Consider the following 25,569-nt stretch of genomic DNA (forward strand, 5'->3'; position numbering starts at 1 on the left):
ATAAAAATATCTGGGAGAGTATGTCCAAAGAAACAATTTCATCATTTCCAAGGAAATAACATATTTACGTGAGAAAATAATACTTGGGCCAAAGAGAAAGGGTGTCTTTGTTGTTCGAATAGAATTGTATCTGCCCCGTGGAGCAACATAGTTTCACCTGTTTGAAGCTGAAACTCTGATTGAGGTTTATATATGTCTTTAATTAATAAAGCCCTGAATTCTTAAATATTTCAAAAATACAATTTTTATAATGAAATGAGATAATATTTAGGTCCACACGAAAAGGCAATTGTGATAAAAGGTGACCTCAATGGTAAAAACAACTGTGTACTAATGCCTCTGAACATTATGTGTAACACTGGTAACTGTATAGGGCTTTTGAAGATGTTTATATTACATTAACATACCATATGTTAATGTGGTTGATTAAAAATTGGTGTGTGGTTATGTTGATTAAAAATCATTCCTCAAATGCCAAAACACAATTCATTCACAATTATTCTACAGGAAAGACCAATTCAGTTCAATCTCTTTCAATATTGTTAGATGTACAAACACTGCTTATATTCTAAATATGTTTATTCTGAATTTTCTCCAAGTGTTCTTTCTGTAAATAGGAAGTTTTATTCCTACTCTCCTTTTCCTTCCTGTATACTTCTCATTCATCAAAAGGTCAACCCTTGATTCTAGTTGCCTTGCTTACTTATCCTTTACATTTTAATTTATTCCTAAGTACTATAGAATTCTGTCAATCTGAAAAATCTATAAAAAATCTATATTACCATTTATATTATATATTATAAAATATATTATATAATTATAATTATATATTATACATTCCCTTTATACTAACTGAAATACTTTTTATTTTTCATTATGTCTATTGATGAAGTCTAGCATAAGTAAACCCACTGTAAAAGTCATTAGAACTAAGCTTTTTGCATAAGCAGAAGACAAGAACGACTGTAGCTGTAGAAGTATTTCTGAAAGCCGTGAAAGCAGAATCTCACTACAGCCAAGTTTTGCAAGCTAAGGCTGCAAAACTTAAGCTTCTGGCCCTTAAGCTTCTCATATCATGAGATAACCACTTTGGCTCTCACAAAGCCAGTGTAAGAAAGCAGAAGAATAGAGTCAAAACCAACATTGCACCTTCTTAAGCTTTTCAGCAAAGTAAAAAAGACAGAAACTGTGTGCAACAGACGAATTCAAAAGTAGCTATCTAAACCATTAGTTAACAACAATACAATGTGACACAAAGAGGGACAGCAGAGGATAACAAGAATCCTTTGAATAGGATTAATCTATTCCTTACTCTATTCAATAACCTGCTACCTATTTTTATGAAATACAGACTTTTTCTTTCAGTCTCATCAAGTAAATGCCAAATCAGAGACGGACATCTAATGGGGAGAAGTGCAAGTTTCTAGAATGAAAACAAGCTGTTTAAGTGTTAAGGTTTGCACAGGAAAAAATAAAAAGAAACCATTAAATGATGATGAATCAGTCAAATATGTGTGCAAAGGAAAACTTGCCTCCATCAGCAAAATGCACAAATTAATAATTTACCAGTAAGTGGTCAAGGCATTTATCACAAAAATATCAATAAAAGTATCTCCTCCCACCATGTACATTTTCTTTATGAAGGCAAATAGGCATTTTCTTTACAGAATGACTTAAAATTGCTGCTGGTCTAGTACAATGTTGATTTAGCTTCAAAAGCAAAGTCTGGTAACAAAGAAAAAGAATAACAAAAATATATCTAGAAATTATTTTGATGATGTTTAATAGGTATCAGTAGACCATTCAGAGATAGATGGGAATTATTTTTAAATTTTTTCTGTTTACCTAAGAAGCTAGTAGTTCTTTTCTAAACCACTCACACTTCTATATTTATAACAAAAAGAAATTTAATGATACAAACATAAATATGCAAATACAAAATTAATTTCTGATAAGCTGAAAATTTTATATTATCTGACTATTATGTAACGTGAAGTTAATATCCAGGAGGAACTTTTTCAGTAGTTCTCCAGTTTAATTTGTTAATTTGGGAGCACATTTTAAATTTTATTTCTAAAGAATATCAAAGAATGAAGATTTCACGAGCCTAAGTAGTTCATATTAAAATGTTTAATTGCCTTTTATGTCAAGAAGTTCTTTCTTATTTTAACTGAAATTTCTTCCTGTAATTTAAGTCCATCTATCTTACTCTGACCTTGATGTTGACAGAGAAGTGGTGAGCAGCCTTCCCATAATGACCATTCACATATTAGAGCCAATTATTAAGTCACCTCTTAGCCCTCTATCCTCCAGGGTGGACATACGTAAGTTCTTTAGCCTTTTCTATAGGCTTTATCTCCAAATGTTCCCAAATCAATCTCTCTTTCTCCCTTCTTTTTCTAGCTTTTTCTCCTTTGCCTAATTTTTTCAGTCCCAAGCTTGTCCACATTTTCCTTATGAGATGATCATAACCAGTGCTTATACTTCTTAGATTTTACAACCTTTATTTTTGATATGCATGCTAGTATGTTACTTATTTTTAAATAAGACATTTTTTTCATTCATGGAATGAAAACCCAAATCATATTTTCCATTGCAACCATGGCACAATAGACAAGAATCCTGGCAGAGTGAAAAGCATATGAGTTAGAAACAGTAAGATGTGAATCCCAGGTCTGACGCTTAGGAGCTGGAGCACATCATTAAACTTTCTAGGCCTCTATTTACTAAATTGAAGATAATAATTTATACCTTATATGTTACAAGTGTGGGAGATTAAATAAGTGGATGTCCAGTGGCAAAAAATAGCTGATACTATTATTGCCATCATATAGCACACTAAAAGCCTATTGTCCAACCATTTTACAGAAATGACCACAGGTGTTATATTTAATCAATAAATGTAATATACCAGATACTGTAGAATATCTAAAGAGAATCACAAAATAGTGATCCATTATATTCATTTGTTAGTATATATGTAACTGATTCACTGTGAGTAGGGAAAGCAAAGTCTAAGAAGAACCTGTTTAGAAAAATAAGAGCCAGGAAGACTTGCAGAACAGGAGGCTAATTGTGCCTGAGGCAGGAGAGGGAAGGGACAGCAGGAGAGTAGCTGAGCTCACAGAAGGGGGTCCCATGAGGTCCAGGGCTGAGGGGTCAGGCCACATGTGATGAAACCCATTAGAAAACTAAATGACTGGACAACACAATCTTTCTTTCCCCTCTGGAATTCATATGGAATTACCTTGGAAACTCCTTAATCCTATTTCAAGAGCCAACTCTTTTTCCTAATTCCTATAAACAGATGGGATCTTTCCCTCTGAAACACCAGAATGTTTTGTTTATAATGTTTTTCTGACATTTACTTTAATTTAACTCAATAAATACTTATTAGAGTGCTTACTGCACACAGGCAGTATAATAGGTACTGGAGATACATTAGTGATAAACCTAGACAGATCTCTGCCTTTATGAAGCTCACATTCAATGGGGGAAAGTGGAAAGTCAAACAATATAGTAAACGTAACAGGATGAGAATAAGAAAAATGAGTGGGAAAAAGAGTGAAGGTGTCAGTTCCCATTTTAAATGGGAGGTCTTCTTGAGAAGGTGACATTTAAGTAAAGGATTTAAGAAGAGCAAGCTGGGACCATGACACTATGTGGAGTAACATTTTTCATACAAAGAGAAAGGCCAATTCAAAGGCCCTCATGTGGGAGGGAGTTTGGTAGAGCTCAGGGAAAACAAGGGAGCTGGTAGAACAGTAGCATCATGAGTGTGGGCAGAGTAATAGAGAATTCGGATAGATAAGAAATAAAATAAGAGTCAGGGGTCTATAAGTACCTGGGGAGAACAGAATGAGTAGAGATCAGGAAGGGATTTGCGGGTCACTGTGAAGACTGTGTCTTTTATTATTATTTTGTGTGTGTCGGTGGGGGGGTTATTATGGAATTTCCAGCAAAGAACTGGCACAGTACGACACAGGTTTTATAAACATCACTCTGAATGCTTGGTAAAGACAGGCTGTAGGAGAACAGGATTAAAAGCAGAGAGATGTTGCAGAAAATGATTCTGGCAAAATGGTGCTGATTCAGACTGGGGTGGTATATTAGTCCATTCTCGCATTGCTATAAAGAACTACCTGAGACTGGGTAATTTAGAAAATTTAAAGAAAAGAGGTTTAATTGGCTCACAGTTCCATAGGCTGTACAGGAAGCATGGCTGTGGAGGCCTCAGGAAACTTACAAATCATAACAGAAGGCAAAGAGGAAGGAGGCACATCTTACATGGCTGGAGCAGAAGGAAGAAAAGAGCAGGGGGAGGTGCTACACACATTTAAACAGCCAGATCTCATGAGAACTCATTCACTATCATGAGAACAGCAAGGGGGAAATCCACCCCCATGATTCAATCACCTGCCACCAGGCCCTCCTCCAACACTGGGGATTGCAATTCAAAATGAGATTTCATGTCCTTCTCCCATCGCAAAATACAGTCATGCTTTCCCAGCAGTCCCCTAAAGTCTTAACTCATTCCAGCATTAACTCAAAAGTCCACAATCCAAAGTCTCATCTGAGACAAGGCAAACCTCTTCCACCAATAAGCCTATAAAATCAAAACAAGTTAGTTACTTCCAAGATATAATTGGGATACAGGCTTTGGGTAAATAGTCCCATTCCAAAAGGGAGAAATTGGCCAAAACAAAGGGACTACAGGCCCCACGTAAGTGTGAAACCCAGCAGGGCAGTGATTAAATCTTAAAGCTCCAGAATATCCTCCTTTGGCTCCATGTCTTACATCTAGGTCACACTAATCCAAGGGTTAGGCTCCCAAGGCCTTAGGCAGCTCTGCCCCTGTAGCTTTGCAGGGCTCAGTTCCCATGGCTTCTCTCAAGGTCTGGCATTGAGTGTTTGTGGCTTTCTAGGTACATGTTGCAAGCTATTAGTGGATCTATAATTCTAGGGTCTGGAGGATGGTGGCCCTCTTCTCACAGCCCCACTTGGCAGTATCCCAGAGGGGATTCTGTGTGGGGGCTCTAACCCCACCTTTCCCCTCCACACTGCCCTAGTAGAGATTCTCTATGAGGGCTCTGCCCCTGCAGCAGATTTCCACCTGGACACCCAGGCATTTTCACACATCCTCTGAAATCTAGGTGTAGGCTCCCAAGCCTCAACTCTTGTCCTCTTTGCACCCACAGGCTTAACACCACATGGAAGCCACCAAGGGTTATGGCTTACACCCTCTGAAGCTATGACCCAAGCTACACCTTGGCCCCTTTTAGCCACTGCTGGAGCTATGGCAGCCACAATGCAGGGTGCCATGTCCCAAGACTACACACAGCAGCAGGGCTATGGGCCTGGCCCATGAAACCATGCTTCCCTCCTAGGTCTCCAGGCCTATGATGGGAAGAGATGCTAAAAGATCTCTAAAATGCCTTCAAGGCATTTTTCCCATTGTCTTGGCTATTGACATTCAGCTTTTTTTTTTTTTTTTTTTTTTTTTTTGAGACAGAGTCTCTCTCTGTCGCCCAGGCTGGAGTGCAGTGGCGCAATCTTGGCTCACTGCAAGCTCCGCCTCCTGGGTTCACGCCATTCTCCTGCCTTAGCCTCTCTGAGTAGCTGGGACTACAGGTGCCCGCCACCGTGCCCAGCTAATTTTTTTGTATTTTTAGTAGAGACGGGGTTTCACCCTGGTCTCAATCTCCTGACCTCGTGATCCGCCCGCCTCGGCCTCCCAAAGTGCTGGGATTACAAGCATGAGCCACTGCACCCGGCCGACATTCAGCTCTTCTTATGCACATTTCTGCAATCCACTTGAATTCCTCCCAGAAAATGGGTTTTTCTTTTCTATCACATGGCCATGATATGAATTTTCCAAACTTTTACACTCTGCTTCCCTTTTAAGTTCCAGTTTCAGACAATTTCAGATTATCTCACACATACGAGAATATACTGTTAGAAACAGCCAGGCTACATCTGGAATGCCTTGCTGCTTAGAAATTTCTTCCACCAGATACCATAAACCATCACGCTCAAGTTCAAAGTTCCCAATAAGTTCCTCATCTCCATCTGAGACCTCATCAGCCTGGCCATCTCTGTTCATATCAATATCAGCATTTTGGTCAAAATCATTCAAAAAGTCTCTAGGAAGTTCCAAACTTTCCCACATCTTCCTGTCTTCTTCTGAGCCCTCCAAACTGTTTCAACTTCTGCCCATTATCCAGTTCCAAAGTTGCTTCCATATTTTCAGGTATCTTTACAGCAATGCCCCACTCCTGGTACCAATTTTCTGTATTAGTCCTCACATTGCTATTAAGAATTACCTGAGACTGTGTAGCTTATAAAGAAAAGAGGTTTAATTGGCTCACAATTTTGCAGGCTGTACAGGAAGCATGGGTTGGGAGGCCTCAGGAAACTTACAATCATGGTGGAAGGCAAAGAGGAAGGAGGCATATCATACAAGGCTTGAGCAAGATGAAGAAGAGAGTAGGGCGAGGTGGTATACATATTTAACCGCCAGATCTCATGAGAACTCACTCACTATCAAGAGAACAGCAAGGGGGAAATCTGCCCCCATGATCCAATCACCTCCGACCAGGCCCCTTCTCCAACACTGGGCATTATAATTTGACATGATATTTGGTTGAGGACACAAATTCAAACCTTATCTGGTGGCAACAGCGACAGGGATGAGAAGAGGTTAGATTCTGAAAATATTCTGACAGCAGAGACAAGATATCCTTGTCTCTGGATGGCAGGATCAAGGGTAGCCTGGGAGCTTGCAGTTGCCATCCACTGAGATGGTCTATATCATAACTTGCCTTGAAATATATTTATTTGTGAAAGACATTGTAGATAAGAGCTCAGGATTCAAATTTAGATATATCTGATATCAAATCCTGAAATGTTTATTTGCTAACTATCTGATGCTGTGGCAATCACTCAGTACCTAAGTGTCAGTTTTCTCATTAGTAAAATGAGTTAAAAATAGCTGCATGCCAAGTTTTCTGTCAGGAATAAATGGGATAATACATGCAAAGCATTTCACGAAATACATTGTACATAGTAAGTGATCATTAAATGATAGATATGCTTTTGTAGTACTCATAGGATAATCACTATTTTTATTTCATGTGTTTTATGTCTTCTATTGGGTTGCATTCTTTTCTTGTTTTGTTTGTTTGTTTGTCTGAAATAGGATTTTGCTCCCTTGTCCAGGCTGGAGTGCAGGAGAACTATTATAGCTCACTGTAGCCTCTAACTCCCAGACCCAAGCATTCCTCCTCCCTCAACTTTCTGAATAGCTGGAACTAGAGACATGCACCATGATGCCTAGCTAATTTCAAAAAATATTTTGAACGTTTTGTAGAGACAGAGTCTCACTATGTTCACCAGACTTGAGTTGAACTCCTGGGCTCAAGCAATCCTCCCACCTCAGCCTCTCAAAGTGCTGGGATTACAGGCATGAACCATCATGCCCAGCTGGGTTGCATTCTTGAAGAAAGCCATCATCTTTTTTTTCCCCCTTGCAGAAATAAGGCATACTGTGTGTAGCGTTAATAGTGCTCTCTCTGTGCTCACCTGACTGACATGAAGTTGTGGATGGGGAGCCTGGTATTACACGGGGTGATAGATACAAATGGATGACTGGCATTTCCTATTCATTTCTAAAGATGATAGAAATTTCACATGTTGACTTCTGTTGGTCAATGGATTTTCAAATAAAAGGTGTGGAATATATTGGCAAAGCACAGCAAGTTAAATTTCTACCACCATCACTTTTTAAAAAATTTGTGTCCCCAGTGATCCCTTGAAGAGTTTTTCACTTGCTAATTCTCTTACCTTTTATTCTATGTAATTTTGTTTGGTGTACAGATATACTAACCATGACATAAGAATTGCTGAAAAAGTGTTCCTGCTTGTAAAGGATCCTCTTTAAAACTGAAGTGATTTTGAACTGTGTTCTTCTCTTCCAAGCTTGTAGCAACCCTCTCCACCTTGGCATCATAGGTAAATTTAATGAGCATTCACTCACTTTCATCATCTAGGTCATTGGGTCACTGATTCTTGTTTCCTTTGTGCTTTTGGAACAAAGAGACTGTCTCAATCCATCTATTCCAGTCCTTCCTGTCTACGGACAGTATTTTCCTGCTTCCATTACACTTTAAGAATAAAAGCATTTTCAGTCTACTATTAAAACGGGAAACTTGTTATTTCACCAGATCTAATTTTTTTAAATAGAGTAGTTTTCATGTTTTTCTCTTCCCATTCTAAAAAATGCTCACAATTTTAGGAGTTTTTTATTCTTTTAATAATGGTCTTGGGACTATCCATATTGAACATTACTCAGTATTTCTTCAAAGGCAGTCAGCTCTTAAATTCAATCCCAAATTACTAGCTGGTCCATTGGTTCCTAACCTTTATTTTTTTATAATCTTCTGTCCCATTATAATACATTTCTTTATAAAAAGCTATTTAAAGTGTATTGTAATTATTATTCAGGGAGAATAACAAAAAACAGAACTGGGAATAATTAGAATAATTATTAAGGAAATAATTACAAGAGATGATAAGCTAGCAAAACACTGATGCAATGAGGGGTTGACCGTTGGCAGAGGTTAATGTTGACTAGTAACAGATCTTTAGGGAGAAGAACACCGAAGAGCAGTGGTGAGAAATTTTTGTTGTGTTACATACAACATTCCAAAATATAAGTGATACATTCTACAACTCCAGTCTCTACAATCTTTCCTGAATTGTCCAGATCTATCAATATTAACTCCATCTCTACATCTACAGGAATATTCTTTTTAGAATGCAATTTTAATTATCTGACTCCTCTGCTTTAAACTCTTCTTGGTTCTATCTGACCTGTTGGATAAAATACAAATTTCTGTCTGGGAGCAGTGGCTCATGCCTGTAATCCCAGCACTCTGGGAGGCTGAGGCAGGCAGATCATAATGTCAGGAGTTCAAGACCACCCTGGCCAATATGGTGAAACTTCGTGTCTACTAAAAATACAAAAATTAGCCAGGCGTGGTGGTGGGCACCCATAATCCCAGCTGCTCAGGAGGCTGAGGCAGAAGAATCACTTGAACCCGGGAGGCAGAGGTTACAGTGAGCTGAGATCATGCCACTGCACTCCAGCCTAGGCGACAGAGCGAGACTCTGTCTCAAAAAAAAAAAAAAAAAAAATTTCTTAGTGCGAAAGGAAATGTCTTCCAAGTTCGTATCCAGCTTATTCTTCCAGCCTGTCTGCTACCCAAAATTCACATTCTGCTATGATCATGTTTAACTCTTTGACGTTCCACTTAATCACCAGTTTTCTTTCCTGAGCTTCCTCTAAAGAATGATTTTCTTGTTTTTTTTTACAGTTCCCCTCTACTCCCCTGTCTCGTGACTGTATCTTGTACATATTTCTATCATAACTCCTTAGATTCTGAGGTGACATCCATCACTTTTTTTCTACTGATTGTTTTCTTTCAGAAATTGCTCCTCCTCTACTTTGAGTGATCCCAGGGGGCCTACCTACCATGGGACTTTTGTCTCACATCACAGAGGATGAGCTCATGACCTTCTCCGACCAGTTAGAATACTCCATCCCTGTGAACACAAGGATTGGCCAGTAATAATCTATTTCCTATTCAAAACAAATCATAGCCCTTTGGAGAAACAGATATAGCTTCTGTAGAATGAGAGTCAATTTACTCTTCCTCTGAGCTCATTAGGGTCATAAGATTGAGGCCCGTATGAGATGAGTCTTAGCACATCTTAAGGATCATCTAGAAATTAAGTCAGATAGAGAGAAAGAGATCCAATAAACTGAAGAAAGGTAGATTTCTGATGATATTGTAAATACCTAATTCAACTATTCTGAAAGTTAATACTACATATCGAATTTACCCATTATTTAGTCAACAAGACCGAATAAATGGCTTAAGATGACTTCAGGTAGGTGTCAACATTTAATATGGAAATATTGCTGGATAACACTCATATGTTACTGCACTGGTTTACTTATACGTTTTCTCTCCTTTGTGTATTATTGATTGTTATATCTCTTCTACTCAGCACACAGTGCCTAGAACATAAGCACGGGCTTCTCAAATGATTTTGGAATAAATGTCCCAGGCAAAATTGTTAATCAAATATGAAAATAATTAAGAATACTGGCTCTGGAACCTGATTTTCTGGGAAACATATCCTTGAATTTACCATAACTCAACATACTTATCTTGAAAGTGAGGATTATGATCATAACAACCCCATCAGATGCTTATAAGAATTAAATTATATAATAAATGTAAAAATCTTAGTTCAGTAACTAGTACAGAGTATCCATGTTAATAAATGTTAGCAGTTATTATTTATGTCTCCAGAATCATCTATATTACCTGTCATACATCCCAGAATGACGTGGTTTAACCGACAAAACCCAACATAGTTTACCTTTGTTCCACTTACAAAGTAATTGGTTATTACCCATTATGCACATACTAGTTTTCTTATAGGAAGAACCTGAGTGAAGCCAAATCAAAGAACAAGGCTAAGAAACTGAATTTACATAAAGGCCTGATGCTGAGATTATGAAAATGAAGTCCCTGAAATTTCAGCCTCAATGTTTTAATCCTCATTTCTCCATATTCACATTTGAAAATTACTTTTCAGATATGCCAGCAGATAACTGGGTCACTATTTTTCTCCACAGTTTTAGATGTTTGATTTGGTACTACGTGAGTGAATCCACACAATGAAGGCCCATCAAGAAAGCATGATGAACAAGTGGACAGAAAATCAATAAGGATACAGAACACTCGAACAACTCTATCAACCAACCTCACCTAATTGGCATTTATAAAACACTCCAGCTAACACTAGTGGAATACATATCCTTTTGAAGTGGATACAGTACATTTACCAACACATATCAACTTATAGGCCATAAAATAAACCATAATAAATCTAGGGAGATTCAAGTCATACAGAGTATATTCACTGACCACAATAAAATTAAATAAGAAATGAATAACAGAAAATTTTCTGGAAAACTCTTCTAATATTTGGAATCTAAATAATGCACTCTGAATAAGACATGAGGCAATTAACAAATGAAATGGATAATTAGCAGGTATCTTAAAGTGAATGAAAATGAAACTTCAACGTATCAAAATTTGGGAGATTTCCTAGGTTGTACACTTAGGAAAAAATTTACAGAATAAATGCTTAAAATAGAACAGAAGAAAAGTCTCAAGTTAATGACCTAAGCTTCTATCTTAGGAAACTAGAGAAGAAAAGAATTTAAATTCAAAGTAGGTAAAAAAAGGAAATATTGATTAGAGAGGATATCTATGAAATAGAAAACAAGAGAGAAAATCAATTACAACAAAAGATACTTTTTGAGATCAATAAAATTTATAAATGTCCGGCTAGACAAATCACAAAAAAGGAATAATACACAAATTACCAATATCTGGAATGAAAGAGGTTATAAGATTAGAGATGCTACAGTTATTAAAGGGATAATAAGGGAATATATCCTGTAAAACTTTATGCCAATAAAGTAAACATTTTGGATGAAATGGGCCAAGTCCTTGAGAAAGAAAGAAACTACCAATGCTCACATTAAAATAAATAAATAACCCACCATATATTAACAAAATTAAATCATTAGTTAAAAACCTTCCCAGAAGAAAATTTCAGGTCCCTACTGCTATACTGGTAAATTCTAACAAACATTCAAGAAAGACATAATATAAATTCCATACAAATTCTCCCAGAAAGTTGAAAAAGATAATAGTTTCCATTGCATGATGCTAGTATTATAGTGACAACAAGGTGAAAGACATTACAAGAAAGAAAATTACACACTAATATCCCTCATTAGCACAGATGCAAAATTTCTAAACATGTTTTTAGCAAATTGAATCCAACAATTTATAAAAAGGATAATATATTACGACTAAATGACATTTGTCTCAGGAATGCAAAGATGGTCTAACATTAAAAAATTAATCATTATAATTCACCATATTAACAAACTAAAAAACAAAAAATATATAACCATCTCGATAGATGCTGGAGAAAAGCATTGAATTGAGTCAACATCCATTTCTGATTACAACTTTTAGCAATGTCAAAATAGCATGCAACATCTTCAACCTGATAAAAGGCATTTATAAATATTTGGAGACATCATACCTAATGGATAAAGACTAAAGGTCTTGCTTCTAAAATTAGGAACAGCACAAGGGTTTGCTCTCACCACTTCTATTTAACATTGTACCAGAAAAATATGCAAAAATGAATTGTATTCTGTGTACAGCAACTCAAAAATTAGAAATGAAATTTCAAAATAATACTATTTACAATAGCCTGGAAATGTAAAATACTTAGGGATAAATCTGAAAAAAAATATGAAAAATGTATTCACTAAGAACTACATCATTGATAGAAATAAAGGGGACCTAAAGGAACTGGAGGCATACTATATTCATGGGTCAGTCAATATTACTAAGATGTCAACTCTCCCAAATTGTTTTGTAAACATAATGCACATTTCCTGCAATTCAAGTATAATTTTTGTAGGAGTTTACAAACTCATTCTTAAACTCATATGCAAAGGACCAAAGAAACTTGAAAAAAAAAAAAAAAAAGGAACAAAGTTGGAGGACTAACAGGACCCAACCAAACTTTTTTTGTGTGTTAACTACAATAAATGCTTCCGGGGATAACTTCCAACTTCCTAGTTATTTCCATGCTGTTATTTATGATATCTTTTTATCCCTCACAGAGTATCAAGAATAGTATTCCAGGACGAGCGCCATGGCTCAAAGCACTTTGGGAGGCCGAGGCGGGTGGATTACTTGAGAACAGGGGTTCGAGACCAGCCTGGCCAACATGGTGAAACCTGTCTCTACTAAAAATACAGAAATTAGCCAGGCATAGTGGCACATGCCTGCAGTCCCAGCTACTCAGGAGGCTGAGGCAGGAGAATCACTTGAACTCGGGAGGTGAAGGTTGCAGTGAGCCTAGATGGCGTCACTGCACTCCAGCCTGGCGACAGAGCGAGACTCCATCTCAAAAAAAAAAAAAAAAGTACATAGAAATTCCAACAAATGCAATTTAACCTACACTAAAGATCACAGCAGACTTTGATCCTATTTTAACTATTATTAAGTGGCTAGTGCATGTAAAACACTAAGAGGCACATCATCATGTTAAAATTAGAACAACTAAGAGATATAGATAGAAAGAAAAATCCTAATCCAAGTAACAATGGGAAAAATTCATATTTGCCTTATTTTTATATCTAGTCATTGGCTCAAAATTATTTGTTGCCATTCAAAGTCCAGTCTTTTTAAAATTTCTTTTGTTATGCTTAGTTATTCAGGAAACATGTTTAATTTTCAAAATCTCTTTTAAATAATGTTTATAAGACGCATGTATCATGTCATTACGTATATCCATTTGCATCAGCCCATCAAAATAAATTAGTATTTAAGGGCATTGGTGAAAATTAATTTGTCACTATATAGGTCAGCCCTCTTATTAATAATAATAAAAACTGACATTTACATAAAATCGTTTGTACAGCAATTTCATACCGAGTGTCCAAATATTTATTAATATTTCCAATATTTCCATGCATTATTTGGCAAACATTAATCTCCATTTTGCCAACTTTAAAAGCAAAGCCATAGCTCATAAAATGACATGAACCTAGTGACTCTGTTTTCTAACTCACAGTCTACGTCTATCTGCCCGGAAGAAAAGAAAAATATATACATCTAACATGAATTAGTTTAGCTATCTTGGTAGTGAAATATCTAATTGGCACTTTGTTCTTTATTCCCACCTTTTTATATGCGATCCAGTCAAACACCCTGTCAATATCTGTTGCCTGCAGCACTTCCTGTGATACTGGATGGGAACTGGCCAAACCGTCCAGCAGCATCACTTCATGCAGAACATCAGTCAGAAACCTCTGCTTTTCCTGCAATACAGTAGACGGGGCAACATCATAGGTGATTCATAGTTAGACATAATGTGTATGATGACATGAACATAATGTGTGTCACTTAATTGCGGATGTTCATCAGTCTTCCAAGGCATGACTCAACTCTAAAGTGAACCCAATAAAAATGCTCCTTAAGTTACTCTAAAAAGAAGGTGGTTGACTTAAGCACAACATGAGACAAAATCAATGGACTACATTGGTCCCTAAACAGATAAAAACAGTGAACTCTGTGTTTTAACAGTGGCTAAAGCAAATTTGGACAATGGGCAGGCAATAACAACAATGAGAAGATACAGGCTTATTTGTGCATTTTACAAGGTTAAACATTATAATTTCAGTCCCAAATCACCTTTTAGGTAAGTTAAATATAAGAAGTACTAACCTTCTGGTATTCATACCATGGATTTCTAGTAACATTTAAACAGCTCTTTTTTTTCCCTGTCCTTCCCTCCCTTCCTGTCTCCTTCACACACTCACACAAAACACACACACACACACACACACACACACACACATTTATTTTCTGAAAAAATTTCAAGGGACCACAACTAGTAATAAAAGGCACTCTTCACATCAAGCTACAATACTGGTGGATGTTATTTGGGAATTCAAAATAGTGGACATAAAGTGGAGATAAATAGGTATTAATAATCCATTGCCATGAAGAAATGAAAATAGAAAAATCATGAGACTTCCATTCTCTGCCTGTTGAGACATTAGTATTTGCTCTGGTGGAAGCTGATTTGCTATGTTAAAAAATAAACTGTAAAGAAAAAGTACTTCTCTGTTTTTGTTTTTTTGTTTGTTTGTTTTGGAAAGTCTGCTTTAAAGAAACAGCTAGGTTTTTGTTAATAGAAATGCTGGCAGCTAGTAGTCTTCCCGGCCTCCTGCCTTCATTGAAAGAGGAGAGTAAGAAAAAAGAAACTGCAAAATATAACAAAGGCTAAATAGCCCCTAGATAGTTGTGACCTGAGGAGTATCATTACAGAGATTAAGACTCCAATGCTTAAATTGCTTTAGCTAATTCTGAACTCACTCCTGGAGTCTCCTAGTTTTGAGCCCAGCAGATAAACAGCATGTTATTTCTGAGTGAGTTGTAATTTCAAGCTGAGAGTACACCAATCCTGGATTTAAAGAAATGGAAATGGAGAAAAAATACGCCAAGAAAAGAATTGTTAACTGGACATAAATGTGTGTGGTAATTTAAATCTGGCTTTAAAGAAAGATTTTTTTCATCCTCATTTGCTCAATGATTTAGTATGTTTAATTGATAATGTATTTAATGAGGCATCCGACTAGATACTATAAGGTTTGTTTACTAATAGATTATGTTTTATAGTCTATGGCCCATATATTTAACTTCCTCAGTCCTCTGTTGCTCTAAGAGCTTCACAGCAATGGTCTTTGCTACATCCAAGAGGATTATATGGTAATGACTGAATCAAATCATGCTTTGAGTCCCAGAGGGCTGCTCCAGACCATAAGAGGCCACAGATGAGAAGTTCAAACTTAGACTGAATTAAATGACAAATATGACATAAATACTATATTTCTTCTCAAACCAATTTCCTAATTCCAGACAAATTAAAAAGAGTAGAATTAGACCTTATGCTTTAAAATTTTAAGATTAATAACACTAATATTCACATTGTTCATTTAAGTCCACTGAAAAGCAACAGTAAGATCTCAGAAAAATAGCATAGTCTTAGAGAATAAGAAAAAATTATGTATCAATTTCAAAAGAAAAAATTTAATGTTATTTTTAAGCACATATACGATCTTGTTATTCATTCAATTTTAAAATGTAGATGAAAACTATCTGATATTAGAATTAATGGGAAAAATAATGAAATTATAATTATACTTCAACTTGACCAATGAACACTTTTGTTTATAAGAAATACGAATTAAAAGTGTGATTCCATTCTGAAGATAAAATAATATTTAGCCATTTAAACAGCAATTGCCTGCTCTATTACAAGCCATTCAAGTACTTGATCTAAAACAACCAGGTAAAGTGAACTTAAAATGATGCTTTATTTAAATCTTAATTTTAATATTTGATAACAATAAATACATATTGATCAATATTAAAATTTACTAAACATACCTTGGTTTGCTAGAGATGTAATTTTTTAAATGGTATAAAGTAAATGGCTATATAATTTAAAAAATAAAATCTAAAGTAAATTCCAAAGAGAAAACTTTCCTGTTAAAAGAAATATGAATTATATATTACATTATTGCCTCATGCTTCTGGAGGAAAACAAAAACAAACCTTGCCTAGTCAGTAGAATTTCAATAACCAGTGTTTAAGTTTTGGAGTGTTAAATCATTAGCAAACGATTCATCTGTCTACCTTGTTGGAGAGAATGATATTGTGTAATTGAAAAAAATAACAACATTTATATGCATAAATGGCTTAAGAGAGGGGGGAACAAAGAAAAAAGCCTGGCAGGGGATCACCCACAAAGCCCAGAATAGCTAATACCTTAAATTGAGGAGGAAAAAAGAAAATTCTAGCCAGAGGCAAACTCAATTTAACAGACTTGCAAAGAGTTTCCAGCAGAGAAGGTGCTAATTTTTTATAAAGACCTGTGTCACTATAAAATAAGAAATGATCTTAGCTTGTCAGCCCTGGCAGGGGCTCTCATCATCATCAAAATCAACAACATCACCAAGATTAAGTATTGGTTAATTGCCTACTGTTTACCTGAAGCTATGAAAGTTTAAAAATATAGAAATCCTAGCTTTAATGTGAGATAAGAGATAAAACAGAATATTTGGCCATAGTGAATAAAATAATAGTTTTATCTTACAGGCTGAATGAGGTAAAGGGATTTTGAGAAACACAACACTGATTTGTTTTGGCTCCGCGTCCCCACCCAAATCTCACCTTGGATTATAATAATCTCCACATGTCAAGGGTGGCGCTAGGTGGAGATAATTGAATCATGGGGGCTATTTCCTACATACTGTTCTCCTGATAGTAAATAAGTCTCACGAGATCTGATGGTTTTATAAATGGAAATTCCCCTGCACAGGCTCACTTGCCTGCTGCCATGTAAGATGGCTGGCTCCTCATTTGCCTTCTGCCATGATTGTGAGGCCTCTCCAGCCATGTGGAACTGTGAGTCAATTAAACCTCTTTCCTTCATAAATTACCCAGTCTCACATATGTCTCTATGAGCAGCATGAGAACAGACTAATATAAATACTGCTAAATGGAATGATTTGTGGAACATTTAAAGGAAGAAGTAGAATTTGATCTGACTCTTGAAGGAAATTTAAAGTTTGGTGTGTATGTGTGTGTATGTGTGTGTGTACACAAGCGTGTTGAAATATTTGTGGTGAATATTCAACAGGCACTTATCATTTTACAACATATTTTAAGGCCACCATAAGTGACCTAACACTTTGAGAAAGCGGCACAATAAAACAAAATGGAGAACTTTAAAATCTGTTTAAAATAAGTTCAATGTCAACAGTAACCATAAATTCCACCACTTCAATGTAGATACTACCTAGAGTGGTTGAATATGTGCCCACATTTAAATAGTTACAATAATATCAAATATATCATTCTGTATTCAACTATTTTCAAAAATCTACTGCATTTGAATTTTTGGAGAACAGTAAAAAGGCATTTCAGAAAAGTAAAGAAAATGTGAGTAAATGTAGAGTTGAGAATGAACACCATATAAAATAACACTGCCATTATTTTATGTATTCATTCATTCAACAAATATATACATTAAATTACCACTCTATGCCAGATATTGTACGGCATTTGAGGAATGAATATATCAGGAAAACCTAGGCCCTAACATTAAATAACAGTAGAACAAAAAGTACAAAAAAGTACAGATAAACAGCAAACTGTAATATAATATGATGGATGCTATAAAACACAGAGGATGAAATGATTAATTAGTTCAGAAAAGGCTTCACAGAGGAGGTGACATTAAAGTGGGTTGTTGAATAACGAGTGTTTACTCAGATAAATGGGGGAAACAGCTAAAAAAGGGCAAATATGGCAGAGGAAACATGAAAGAAAGGCACTCTGCATTCTCAATTATCAGGTTGAAGTTTGGTCTTCATAAATATGCAGTAGCAGGCATAATGGCATAATAAAAGTAGTGTCTTAGGAAAATTATCTGCAGTACACAGGATTATTTGATGCATGTAAACAGGAGACAGGAAGTGGGATGTGGTGATGATGTATTAGAACAAGGTGTTGCTGAAGGACTGTTGGATCTGAGAGATATTTTGAATGAAAAAATTCAACCAATATTGATATTTTGATGCCTTGGTTCCCTTAGTAGATGAAAGAGAGGAAATACTCAGAGATAACTACATAGCTTTTAGACTTGATGAAACTTAAAAAAAAAACAGGGGAGGAACTATTGACAGAAATGGAGAAGTAGAAAAAGGTTTGGAGGATATGCTAAAAAAATCCAGTTTTAGACATTTTGCAAGGAAAATTAAGGTAAATATCTAAAAAGATATGTGCTACAGGCAACTGAAAGTAAAAGCCTGGGTCTAAGATAAGAGGTGAGTGCTAAAAATCTTTTGACAATAAATAGTAGTCTATATATAAATATAAGTGAAATCTCACAAAGAATTCACTCTCTTAAATGTTATTTATTACAATATTAGCATTTCATATATTGGTATTCAGTAGCATCTGTGAAGTGAGTTATTAACAGTTCTTATCACAGCATTAGGTACCCCTGAGAAATTATATTTCTTGATGTCTTGTAACGGCTTCTGCCTGAACATGTCAAAGTCTGAGGGGTTAAAACAGAATATGCCTGGTGTAGCTACAGTCACTGGTGATGGATGGAAGATAGGAAATAGGAGTAAGGATGTTGGCAGGTTCCCCTAGGAAGACTGACTAATTTTAAGGAAGAGCAATACAAGGCAGATACTTTGACTTTGTCACCAAAAAAAAAACAAGCAAACAAACAAAAAGCAGACCAAAAAATCATAGAATAATCTAAATCAAGATCAAAGAAAGTCAGATACATCAAACCAGAGAAAAGGAAGATAAGAGCCAAGACTGAGCCAATTCAAGTAGTTGTGAGATATTCATAGGCATGGAGAAAACAGAAGAAAAATTATCAAAGAGACATGGGTTACATCAGAGCAGCTACAAATACTCAATTTTCTAGAAGGATAGATCTGAACATAAATGGCTTTTATGGTATTCCTAGGATAAAAGGCAGACACATAGAAGCCTCCAGACTGGATATCTGCCATTCACTAACTGTATGACCTTGAGCAAGTTACTCAAACTTTTTAGACCTCAGCATCCTCAGCTGCAAACATATGTGGTTGTCAAAATTAAATAAGATAATTAGTTCTACAAATATTTATTAAGCACCAGCTGTATCTCAGATGGTATGCCTGGTTCTGGGATCAGAAAGATACAAAGACTACTTGCAAAGGCTATAGAAGTGGACAGACAAAGGTGAAAACAAATGTTAAAACACAACTTGCTACATGTAAAAACGGAAGTAGGTTCAGGATGTAGTGTGACTACACAGAAAATGCTGTTAATTATTCTGCCTTAGGCAGGGTAGAGTTTGAATTGAATATTTAAGGCCAATGTGAGTTTTCTAGGAGGAATGGCAGAAAAGGGCATTCTGGACAGAAAGGAATATGTGGGAAAAGTCACGGAGACCTGAGATAGTGTGGTTTGTTTGGGGGACTACAGAGTTCTGTGTGGCTAAAGGCAGAGAGTATAACATAGGAAATTACTAGTAATGAGAAAAGGAAGATAGGCAATAATGAAATCACCAAGATTTTTCCATGCCTAGTCAGAAAGCTAGTGTTAGGAAGTGACATCATCAGGGCTACATTTAGAGATATAACTCTGAATATCTCTGAATAGTGGGAAAGTGGACTAGAGCGATAAGCAACTGGAAACAGAAACAGGACAACATTGCACAATTGTGCACAAATAGCACACAATATGTGCTTTACCTTTGTGATCAAAACACATCGCACCAATTATTTCTTTAAAACTTAGCTCAATTTTATAACCAATGGTGATCAACCAATGTATTTACTTTGAAATCCAAAAGTATACATTAAATATAGATATAAATGTAGGCAGACTTATAATGTATGTAGATGCAAATATAGATATCCAAATACAGTTATTTCCTTTTTCAGTATTTTCATTTGTTTATGTAATATCCTATTCTAGATTGTAATGTTCACAATATCCGGATATAATTTCTTAGGTACAGATAAAGGAAGTTTTTTAATCCTTGGAATCAAACAGATAGAATGTCTGACTAAAATTGTAATGCTTGAACAATGCAATCTAATTCCACATATGCTTCCTGACTCCCTCTTCTATAGGAGATCCTCTGTTAGAAGCAAAGGAGACATAATTGAGACACAATTCTGCCTTTAAGCAACTCCCATTATGGTATGAAAGATAGATACACATACAGGCCATTAATGCCATGTGATGAGTGCAGTATTATTAATAGTATAAAATACTGTGGGAGTAGAAAGTAGAATGTTATGAGTTAAAATGCTTTCGGTGTCTAAGACTATGTTGATTCAAGTTTACTTGATCTACCATAAAGAGAACAAATAAGATATATAATTTATGTTTTACTTCTCTGGAAATCTATACTACAACATGATAAAGACTTTTAAGAGTCCCTAGGTTAAACAGAATACCATATGAATTATTACTAAACTGAACTCCTTATTTATACAAGGCTAGAATGAAGGATAAACACATAATTAGCACTGCACAGTTGGTGTTTTTCCTTCTTGTTTTTCATTACCTACTCAAATCATGACAAAGGTTGAAGCAGAGAAATATGATCAAGAGTTGAAAAAAAGTAAATCTATTGGGGGAAAATATCCATCAGATTTTAATCTATGTGAAATAGTATCCCTGTAACTTTGCAGTTATCATCTTTTGTAAGCATATAGCACAATGCCATATTTGTGAAAATTAGAAATTATGTAGACTTCAAATTTTTTATAACATTGAAAGAAATTTACTTTGTGAATTTTATATTGTCATCCAACTGTTTATAAAGATCTATAATGTCCAAAAGTATTTTAAGTTCTACCAGTTGAAAGTTAGCTAGATTTACTAGTGAAAAATTATACCATCATTTAGTTGACTAGTAAATAATTTATGCACAGCTAAATCATACTGATAGAGAAAGTAAAAGCTAGTGAAAATAAATGTTGCTTCCATATGCCAATGCACTTTAAAAATTAACATTTCAAAATCTCATGTGTAAAATATACTTGTCCAAGATGTTAATAATTATTTTCACTTGCAGCCTGTTAAAACAGTCCATTTATACTAAAGCCAATCTTGTGTAAACACACTTACACACAGAAGATATTTTTGAAAAATAATTTTAAAAATAATCACCACTAATGCCTACAATGAAACAAGCACTCTACTGAAAAGTTTGTTTGTTTGTTTGCATAACCTTTTATGGAAAGTGGTACATGATCACAAGACTCCAGGCATATCTCTTATTGATATAACATTATTCTGCGATTTTGCATAAGCATTACAAGTAACTGAAATAATGTGTTCCATATGTTATTTCTTTCAGCCATCAACTACATTTCATTCAATGCCAAGCTACAAAATCTCTAAGATGCCTTAATCAGTGCATAAACTTAAAAGCAATTATATTTTTATAAGAGTATCTCAGGTGATTTTGTGCCTCTCATAATCCCAGATAACCCTCTGCACAGTTTTTATGAGCTGCTATACTCTCGGACATGATGAACACAGAGAAAGTAGGTTAAATTGTGGGTCTGTTCCATGACTAAACCCTTCAGCTGCCTCATGTTTTGTTTTTAACATCCAAGCTGAATGCGTCATGTCTCATTTTATCCAAGATGTGATGCAGCTAAGGGAAAACGCTAAGATAGAACACAAAATGAACTTAATTATATACAACGAAATTATTATTATTCTGCAGACTTACTCAAGAACCTTAAAAATATAGCAATATTGATACAGCAGAAGTTATCAATCAGTCACTCACATTTTCATTAATTATGATAATCCTGGGTCTTATGGAACAATTGTGAATGTGCTTCAAATAATGTCAATCACAGTAATAATTACGAACAGGTTGTCTAATTACATAGCTCATTCTGATTCTAGCCGCCCAAAAAATCACTGCAAATAATCTCCATATGCCATGTGCTTTCATATAACCCTTTAAAAATATGCATGTCATTTAGCTTTCATTTGTTTTTGAGGATTTCTTTTTTTGTTGCTTGAACTATGAATTGTGATTGTAAAGTATTCTTTTTAATAAATATTATTGTGTAAATTTAAGGTATACAACATAAAATGGTATATAGATAGATAGTAAAATGGTTACTATAGTGAAGCAAATTAACATATCCATCATCTCACAGCTACCTTTTTTTTTTCGGTTTTGTGGCAAGAGCAGCTAAAATCGACTCATTTAGCACAAATCACAGACACAGTACAATTTTATTATTTATAGTCCTCATACTGTATCTTAGACCTCTAGACTTGTTCATCCTACATAACTGTTAATTTGTATCCTCTTAACTACATCTTCCCATTTTTGGACCACCTCTCCACCTGTACCCACTGCTTTCTTCTCTATCTCTATATATTTAAGGGTTTTCTTTTACAGATTCCACATATTAGTGCAATCATGCAATATTGTTCTTTCTGTGTCTAGCTTATTCACTTAGCATAATTTGTCCCAGACGTATCCATGGTATGACAAATGGCAAGATTTTGTACTTTTGAACAAAATGTGTGTGTGTGTGTATTTATACACAAAATTTCCTCATCGACAAACACTTAAGTTGTTTCAATATCTTGGCTATTGTGAGTAATGCTTCAGTGAACACTGAAGTACAGATATCTTTACAAGACGGTGATTTCATTTCCTTTGGGTATGTATGCAGAAGAGGGATTGCTGGGTCATGTGGTAGTTCTATTTTTAATCACTTAAGAAACTTCCATACTATTTTCCATAATAACTGTATATTCCTACCAAGTGTACAAGACTTTCCTTTTCTCCACAACTTTTCCCACATTGGTTATCCTTTAACTTTTTGATAATAGTCATCCTAGCAGGTATGAAGTGTATCCCATGATTTTGATTTGCATTTCTCTGATGGCTAACAATGTTGAGCATCTTTTCATATATCTGCTGGCTATTTTTATGTCTCTTTTGGAGACATGTCTATTTTGGTCTTTTGCTCATTTTTCAATTATTTTTTCTACTATTAAGTTGTATATGTTCTTTATATCTTTTGGACATCAATACCTTATCAGATATATGGCTGGCAAACTTTTTTTTCCCAATCCACAGGCTGCCATTTTATTTTGTTGTTTCCTTTGCTGTACAGAAGCATTTTAGTTTGATGTAGTCCCATTTATTTATGTTTTATTTTGTGGCCTGAGCTTTTGGTGTATCACACCAGGATATCATTGTTAACAACAATGTCCAAGAGTTTTTCCCCTATGTTCTCATCTAAAAGTGTTATAGTTCCAGGTCTTACATTTAGGTCTTATCCATTTTGAGTTGATTTCTATGGATGGTATAAGACAGGAGCCTCATTTTATTCTTTGACATATGGAAATCTAGCTTTCTCAGCATCATGTATTAAAGACACAATTTTCTCATCATGTCTTCTTAGTGGCGTTGTCAAAAATTACCAGAGCGTATATATTTGGATTTATTTCTGGACTCTGTATTCTTTTCCACTGGTCTACGTGTCTAGTTTAATGCCAGTACCACCCTCTTCTGATCATTATATCCTTGTAACATATTTTAAATCGGGAAGTGTGACGTCTCCAGCATTGTTCTTTTTGCTGAAGATTGCCTGCGCTATTCAAGGTTTTTTATGTTTCCATATAAATTTTAGAATTGTTTTCTTCTATTTCTGTGCATAACGCCCTTGGGATTTTGAGAGGAATCATGTTGAATCTGTACATTGCTTTCTGTAATACAGACATTTTAACATATTAATTCTTCACATCCATGAGCATGTGATTTATTTCTATTTATTTGTGTCTTTTTATTTCTGAGTTATCTGTTCAAACTTCTTCACTTTAATTTTTTTATTTTTTGATTTGAGTCTTCTTTTTTTCTTAATTAGGCTAGCTAAAAGGTTGATGATTTTATTTTTTTTTTCAAAAAAAAAATCTTAGTCTTATTGATTTTTTCTATGGTTTTTCCATTCTGTATTTGATTTATTTCTGTTCTGATTTCTATTATTTATTTTCTCCTGCTAATTTAAGATTTTGTATGGTCTTCTTTTTCTAATTCCTTGAAGTGCAATGTTAGATGATTTATTTTGGAGCTTGATTCTTTTTCAATGTAGGCATTTATTACTATAAAATCCTCCCTTAGAACTGCTTTTGCTGCCTCTCATAGATTTTCGTATGTTTTGTTTTCATTGTCATTTGTCTCAGTATATTTTTTAATTTCCTTCGATTTCTTCTTTGACCCATTGGTTGTTCAGAAGCATGTTGTTTAATTTCCACATATTTGTGAATTTTTCACAATTCTCTGTTATCAATTTCTAGTTTCAGACCACTGTGGTCTGAAATGATGCTACCTATGATTTCAATCATCTTAAGTTTTCTAAGACTTGTTTTGTGGCCTTACATATGGTCTATTCCGAACAATGTTCCACGTGTCCTAGAGAAGAATGTATATTCAGCTGCTATTGGATAAAAAGTTCCATATATGTCTACTAGGTTCATTTGGTCAAAAATGCAACCCAAGTACAATATTTCCCTTATTGATTTTATGTCTGATTGATGTTTCCATTGTTGAAAGTGGGTATTGAAGTCCCCATTATTGTATTGCTGTTTATTTCCCCCTTCATGTCCATTAATATATGCTTTACATATTTAGGTGCTCCAGTGTTGGGTGCATACACATTTACAATATTTATATTCTCTTGATGATTTAATCTCTTTCTCATTAAGTAATAACCATCTTTGCCTCTTTGATTGTGATTTGAAGTCTATTTTATCAGATATAAGTATAGCCAGCCCTGCTTTCTTTTGGTTACAATTTACATGGCATCCTTCCACCCTTTCACTGTCAGCCTGTGTGTCTCCTTAAAGCTTAAGTGAGTCTCTTGTAAGCTGCATCTAGTTGGATCTTGTTTTCTTATACACTCAGTCACTCTATGTCTTTTGATTAAATAATTTAAGCCATTTACAGTCAAGGTTATTATTGATAGGTTACTATTGCCATTCATTCTTTGTTTTCTGGTTGTTTTATAACTCCTTTGCTTCTTTCTTCCTTTCTTATTATCTACTTTTGTGATTTGATAATATTCTGTAATTCTGAGCTTTGATTCCTTTCCAATTATTGCTTGTGCATCTGCTGAATTTTTTTTGTTTTGTGGTTGTCATGAGGCTTAAATAAAACATCTTATAATCAATTGTTTTAAGCTGATAACAACTTAACTTCTGTTGCATACAAAAACTCTGAACTTTTACCATCTCCCTCTACAGTTTAGGTTTTTAATGT

The 25,569-nt window shown here is 35.1% G+C and overlaps 1 protein-coding gene across 1 annotated transcript in view; it reads right to left on the minus strand.

Moving 5' to 3' along the window:
* Nucleotides 1-25,569, minus strand: part of TRHDE (thyrotropin releasing hormone degrading enzyme) — a 388,816-nt gene that overhangs the window by 150,677 nt on the left and 212,570 nt on the right. The window contains exon 6 of the mRNA XM_003259555.4: nt 13,856-13,993. Within this exon, the coding sequence (XP_003259603.3) occupies nt 13,856-13,993 (138 nt within the window). The remainder of the gene's footprint in view (nt 1-13,855; nt 13,994-25,569) is intronic.

Source organism: Nomascus leucogenys, chromosome 10 (genome assembly GCF_006542625.1).
Source record: "Nomascus leucogenys isolate Asia chromosome 10, Asia_NLE_v1, whole genome shotgun sequence".
Taxonomy (NCBI): Eukaryota; Metazoa; Chordata; class Mammalia; order Primates; family Hylobatidae; genus Nomascus; species Nomascus leucogenys.